At 40.8% G+C, this 6,624-nt stretch overlaps 1 protein-coding gene and 1 long non-coding RNA gene across 3 annotated transcripts in view; one reads left to right on the plus strand and one right to left on the minus strand.

Annotated features, from left to right (window-relative positions):
* LOC106523360 (uncharacterized) overlaps positions 1 to 807 on the minus strand; it is a 9,657-nt gene extending 8,850 nt beyond the window's left edge. Inside the window, exon 1 of the long non-coding RNA XR_001310885.1 lies at positions 663 to 807. This is a non-coding gene — a long non-coding RNA (uncharacterized LOC106523360). The remainder of the gene's footprint in view (positions 1 to 662) is intronic.
* The window catches only part of ccndbp1 (cyclin D-type binding-protein 1), a gene marked incomplete at its 3' end in the record, with an annotated part of 21,471 nt that overhangs the window by 13,862 nt on the left and 985 nt on the right, over positions 1 to 6,624 (plus strand). The window contains 8 exon segments of one of the 2 annotated variants that reach the window (XM_014016752.1): positions 993 to 1,125; positions 1,600 to 1,659; positions 2,069 to 2,148; positions 2,438 to 2,519; positions 2,710 to 2,806; positions 5,660 to 5,733; positions 5,875 to 5,951; positions 6,038 to 6,297. In XM_014016752.1, coding sequence (XP_013872206.1) covers positions 1,038 to 1,125; positions 1,600 to 1,659; positions 2,069 to 2,148; positions 2,438 to 2,519; positions 2,710 to 2,806; positions 5,660 to 5,733; positions 5,875 to 5,951; positions 6,038 to 6,297 — 818 coding nt within the window. 2 annotated transcript variants of the gene reach the window in all.

A 6,624-nucleotide genomic window follows, 5' to 3' on the forward strand; every position in this document is an offset into this window, starting at 1 on the left:
ATTGTTTGTTTAATTTAGGTCAGGGGTGTCCAAAGTCGGTCCTCTATCTAGCTCCGGCATCCTGCATTTTTAGTCTCTCCCTAGTGGTAGTAACTACCTCCTCAGCAAGTCAGTGTTCTCCTTAGGCCTTCTAATGAGCCATCATTTGACGCAGGTGTGCTAAACCTGGGAGAAAACTAAAACATGCAGGATGTGGGCCCTCATTTTTTGATTTATTTTACTCATTTTTTTATTTATTTCACCCATTTATTTATTTATTTAATTTTGGCTAAAACGGCTCTCCATAATTATTAAATTATATTTAACAAATGTGCATTTAGTGAATATTTGCAGTAATACTTTGACAATAGTTGTAATCTTTTTTTAAATTGTGCATTTTTCTTTCTTTTAGCTGATCATTAGGGTGTGAAAAAGTGTGTGTGTGTGTGTGTGTGTGTGTGTGTGTGTGTGTGTGTGTGTGTGTGTGTGTGTGTGTGTGTGTGTGTGTGTGTTATGAGGCGTTATGAGATTTTTTTCTTCTTTCTGCTCCTTTTCATTTAATTATATTGTGTTTGTGTTGTTATGAAAATTGTTTTGTTTTTTATGAAATGAAAGAAATAATAATAATAACAACAAGTCAAAGAAAAACATTAGTAAAGTAATAAAAATGATAAATTACGCACTTTTTTGTTGTGTCCTGATGCCTCACAGTAATCCAGGCAGAAAAAGGAAAATATATGCAAGTCCCCTGGACGGGTTCTTTTGTAATTGTTTTTGTAATTTTTCACTAAAATACAGTTTAAACGTTTAAAAATACTTTTAAAATAAATAGGCAACTGTTTAAAACAAACAATGAATAAAATAAAAACCTTCACTGACTTTAAAAAGAGATTTACAAGTATTTAAACATTTTTTTAAATGTTTTTAATCATTTCCGGTCTTCCGTCGAAATGTGTCCGGCAACGTCCTTCGCTGACGTAAACCCCCCGGATCAACGTTCCGCCTGTCAACAGTTCCACAGCCGCTGCTTCAAAGCTTCTTCCCGTAGTTTGGGTGCCATGAGTTCCGATAACAGCGACGGAAATCTGTCCGTGCCTTTACGGAATGTGCTGAACTCCATTCAGTGTATCAGAGACCGAGTCAGAGGTAAAAACAAAAAAATGACGCATTTTATGGGCCTGAAATAAAAATATTAGCCGCTACATGCTAACAAGCTAGAGATAACTTTAGCTTCATAACCCGGTGTTTAAAAAACATTTTGTGACAACGTCATGGACAGAAGTATGAAAATATAAAATAATATGTCTCTGGTCAACTTAATGTTTAAGAAAACATCACTATATTTTTCTTTTCTTTTTTTTTAGTTTGTCTTTAGTCCAGTTTTGTTTGTGAACTACGACAAATGCCAAATTAGGCAAAAAATGATAACTTATCGTGTATTTTTATTTATTTAATGTTTGTTTTTATCTATAAAATGTCACAAACAAAGAAAATCTTATTTTGACAAAGCAAGCTTTAAGTGAAAGGAAGTGTATAATAAAACAGGCATTATTTAATTTGATTGGTTTGTCTAAACTTTACCTCAGTTTTGGAACATTTAATGTTTTGTTTTTCCTGTAGATGGAGAATCAAATGAATCACAGGGAACATTCAACCTCTCAAACTTCTGGGACACTTTGAGTTGAGTATTTTTGGAGCCACATTTAACTCTGAGGGAACAGAGTGAAAGAGATTTTTTATTTCATCAGTGTCTGTATTTTTATATAGTTTTACAAAACGTGTGTTTAGGATTTGCAGCAAGCACCAAACTCTTTTTTTGTGTGCCTAAAAACCTAAAATAACAGTAACTTTCTATATGAAGTACCAAGTGAAATGATTGGGTTATCACTGCACAGAATCTATCATTTTTGTATTTACATAGTTTTTTTCTGCTTAAGCTTTCATTTAAATAAAGACTTTTGTTTATAAAATGACAACCCAGTCCTGATCTTATTGTAAACAATTTGACATTAACATTCTTTGAAATGAAGTTACCGTTACCATTATAAATCCACTGATTCAGTTACAATTAACTGCTGTTTGTTCTCAGACCAGGCGGTGAAGGCAGTCTCTCAGGAAGCCACTAAACTCAGCCTGGCTTTCTCCAGACCCCCTCTGCCATCTGTACAGGTTTGTTTCTCTTGTTATTGTGAATGAACCTGGAATCAAACTCATCTTAATATTTTTCGTTGAAGCTAGGCTCATAAAAAAGTCCATAAACTTAAAGAGAAAGCAAAACGTCTATTAATGCAGTTTATTAGGCGTAATAAATGTTAATAATCTTATTCTGTGTTCATGAAGTGGTTTAAAAACTGAGCATAAAAGCAAGCTATGAAGTTACTTTACCAGATACAGTAAATGTCAGTTAACTCTTCTCTGTGTCGCTGGCTGTCATATAAACTTTAAAAACGTGTTTTAGGATGGAGAAAAGCTGTCAGAGTCCATCTTGAAGGGTGTCCTGACTCTGTCCACAGTGTATTACTGGCTGCCAAAGAGTCAAGGTAAATGTTAATGATTTATGCCCTCCTGGGTTGTCTGGCCTCATCTTGTCAAGCATTTATTTATGCAGTTTTTGCTCAGGAAACCGCCTCAGTAACGCTTTTTGTTTTGGGAATCAGCTGCTTGGGATAGTTTCTGTGTGTGACATGACTAAAGCTCAATCTGGTGTTTTGTGTCCTCTCCACGTCTCAGGGGTGACTCTGCGCCGACAGGTCAGAGACGCCACGGTCGAGGTCCTGGAGGGGGTCATCCAACTGCTGGAGGTCATACTGAGTTCACCCCGGCAGAGGTGCACACATCACACAAACACACAATGTAGCTGATAGTCTAACTAAACAAACAGAGTGGACTCTGAGGGGCTGCGGGAATCTTTGCCTCGTGGGGGAACTCCAAGACGTTCCCAGGCCAGCCGAGAGACATAGTCCCTCCAGCGTGTCCTGGGTCTTCCTCGGGACCTCCTCCCGGTGGGACGTGCCCGGAACACCTCACCAGGGAGGCGTCCAGGAGGCATCCTTACCAGATGCCCGAGCCACCTCAWCTGGCTCCTCTCGACGTGGAGGAGCAGCGGCTCTACTCTGAGTCCCTCCCGGATGACCGAGCTTCTCACCCTATCTCTAAGGGAGAGTCCAGCCACCCTGCGGAGGAAACCCATTTCGGCCGCTTGTATCCGGGACCTCGTTCTTTCGGTCATGACCCAAAGCTCATGACCATAGATGAGGGTAGGAACGTAGATCGACCGGTAAATCGAGAGCTTCGCTTTCTGACTCAGCTCTCTCTTCACCACGACGGACCGGTACAGCGCCCGCTTTTCAGCAGACGCTGCGCCAATCCGCCTGTCGATCTCCCGCTCCCTTCTTCCCCCATTCGTGAACAAGATCCCCAGATACTTAAACTCCTCCACTTGAGGCAGGACGACCCCCCCTGACCCGGAGAAGGCACTCTGCCCTTTTCCGGCTCAAGACTATGGCCTCGGATTTGCACGGACTTCAAACTTTATAAAAGTAATGTTAAACCAGATGTAATAATGAATAATTATTGCCATAATGTGCGCATTTAGAGAATGTCTTGTGACCAGGAAGTGTGTGACTGCACCATGAAACATATTTTTCCCATTTCCTCAAACACACCACATTGTCGGTAGCTTGTAAACAGATCGATGAAGATCGAGGAAGAGGAGTGAAGCGGTGGACTTCAGACTCGGAGGTTGTTTGTTTGTTCATTTTTTATTATTTAAATGAGGCCAGATCAAGTCGAGAGCTCTTTGTGCGCCCCTCTATCCACCTCTTGCCAAACTTTGGGGAGAAAAGAATGCGCAGAGCGTGTTTGTGACCGCTGTGTGTGGTCCTCACAAAGATAGGAAGATTGCCTTGGCGGAGGTTTGCGCTCTTCGAGTGCTTCTAGTTTTTATTTTATACTCCAAAAACAGGAAAACAGACTGTCTTTTTGTTTTTGCCATACCGGAAATAATTTTTTTTTCATTTTTTTTAATTTAAAGAAGCTTTCCCATCCGCTTAGTGTAAAGTACAGTGGAGCTGTTTGTTGTTTAACCTAACAGCAAATCTCGTGTCTGAGAGAGGACATGACTGCAGACAAACTTGGTCAAATTTTTCAGTTTAAAACTAGATGTGCATCAGAGTTTACTCAAGCCACGTTCTGACCAAAATCTACTGATGCTCCTCGCAGAGAACCCTCCTGTCCTCTCCATAACCATGTGAAATAGCCACAGAGATTGCTGTAGAAGACAATCCATTTTACAATTTCTTCAGAATTCGGTTGTAAAGCCAACCTAATATTAAAATATGCGAACTTACCAGAGCAAATAAAAAATTAAAATGAGCAGAGCGCCTGGTATTCTCATGCCTTGAGTTGCCATGATAATCATGTTAAACCTCCTGTTTGGCACAAATGGAAAGACGGTCTGTTTTCTGTTTTTGGTATAGAAAATAAAAAAAGGAAAACAATCCGTTTTTCCATTTTTGCAATATCTGTTTTTTGTTTTTCATTATTTGTTTTTTTAAAAAAAAACTGAATGACCCAAAAGTACACTAATCACTAGAGTTGGGCAAAATCGTATTGTGTGCAATTAATCGTCAGAAAGACTTTAATCGATTTATGTTTTGGCACTTGACAATTAATACAATTAATGCCACCAGGCAGACTGACTTGGGATTTCTCCGGTCGGTTCCCTTGATGCTCCTCTCCGCTTCAAATATGACGAACGTTTTTAAAAATATTCTGTAATTTATCATAACTCCGGTTTTACTTGGTCTATCAACACAATTTAAAAGTTGACGTTTAACCTGAAGTTTGTACTTTTGACACAGTTTGGAACAGAATTTTATGGAGAGCAAATCTTTCCCCGTAGAGTGATTTAAATTGGTCATGTGACGAGGACTGTCCAGGGACTCCAGGGGATTAATTGTCATATTAATCGTTAACGGCTAAATGCCACAGTTAATCATGATTATTATTTTTTGCCAATATCTCCCAACCCTAATTAGCACGCCTCCTGGATGCCTGTCTTTGGAGGTTTTCTAGACATGTCTCTCTGGGAAGAGACCCCGGGACAGACCCAGAACTACCTGCAGAGATTGTGATCTTCTCTGGTCTGGGAAGGACTGGGGAGTCAGTGACGTGTGTCACTGAGGAGCTGAAGGTCCGGGTTTCTCTCCTGGACCTGGACCACAGATCAGCAGTTAAAGATGGAGCTTTAGGAAATATTAGAAAGAAAACTATTTATATTTCTTGTTAAAATGTAACACCTAAATTACTTGTGGGGTTCAGAGATGATACGTTGTCTCAGGGCACTGTTCATAAAAAGAAGAAACTAAAGAAGAAACCAGCAGGCTGTGTTGAATCACTTCATCACAGTCTCCCATCCTGAGCAAACGGTGGAGAGGAAAAACTCCCTGCTAATCAGGAAGAAACCTCCAGCAGAACCAGGCTCAGGACAGGAGACCATCTGCCTCGACCGGCTGCAGAAGCAGAAGCTTCTGGATAAAAGCAAAAGTTTCTCATAAAGATCTAAAACCATCAGTCAGGACTCTTAGATTACAGAATGAGTAACGTTCTTCTGTTTTTAATTAATTTAATAGTTGATTGTCCTCATGTGTTGGTTTTATGGGTCTTCATCCTTTTCCAGTCTGACCCAGGAGCAGCTCACATCAACCGGAGGAGTGTGGTCCGCCTGCGACCGGTTCGTCCAGCTACCACAAGGTCTAACAGTCAGACACAGTAAAATGCACTTTTACTGTGTTCATCCTGCCACATGATAATCATGAATCCTGTTGGTTATTAATATAATGGCACTCTGGGGGGTTAAAATCAGGTTAATAATGAAACTTGTGTATTTGACAGATAATAAGGCAGCTCTGCTGGTGGTTCTGACAGCTCAGATCGGAGTTGTAAAAGACGCTATAGAAGAAATTAATCAGGTAAACACTCAGATCTCTGGGAATCCTGGCATTGATTTAACAAATGCAGATTTTTGTTGGGGTGAATAATTTCTACCTGTACACAGGCCGTATCTGAGGCCCAGGACCCTTTCAGCGACGTCCTCGATGACGACCAGGATGAAGACAACCCTCGAGGCAACCGGGACACCTACTGGTCGGAGAGGGACCGGCGCGTGATTGATCCGTGTCACGGCTTGATGAAAGCAGCCGCGGCGTGTCTGAGGAAACTCGCGTCGGCCGTCAGAGCCAACGGTGACGTGGGCGCGCCTCAGAGCGTGGCCCAGCTCGACGACCTGGCAGACGTCAGCGTGGAGATCAGCCCCGGGTAAACGGCCTTCTGTTTCATTTAAAGGGATCCACGATTAGTTGTAACATTAGACTTTATTTGATAAACAATTATTTTAACTGTAAAATAAAGACTGTAAAAATACTGTAGGATGTTTAGTTTTGTAAATTTTTAAAATATATTTTAACACGGACAGAGCCATTTTATTTACACACAAAGCATTCTGGGTAAATGATGACGTGGATAGGTCCTCGGTGCGAGGCTGCTAGCGAGCTATATCCACCCTGAAGGTTAATCTTGGACATTAGAAATATTGGGCCTCATGCAAGAACATGTTCGTATTCTTCTCCTAAATTTCTCTTACTT

The sequence above is a fragment of the Austrofundulus limnaeus genome, unplaced genomic scaffold (genome assembly GCF_001266775.1).
Source record: "Austrofundulus limnaeus strain Quisiro unplaced genomic scaffold, Austrofundulus_limnaeus-1.0 Scaffold153, whole genome shotgun sequence".
In the NCBI taxonomy this organism is placed as follows: domain Eukaryota; kingdom Metazoa; phylum Chordata; class Actinopteri; order Cyprinodontiformes; family Rivulidae; genus Austrofundulus; species Austrofundulus limnaeus.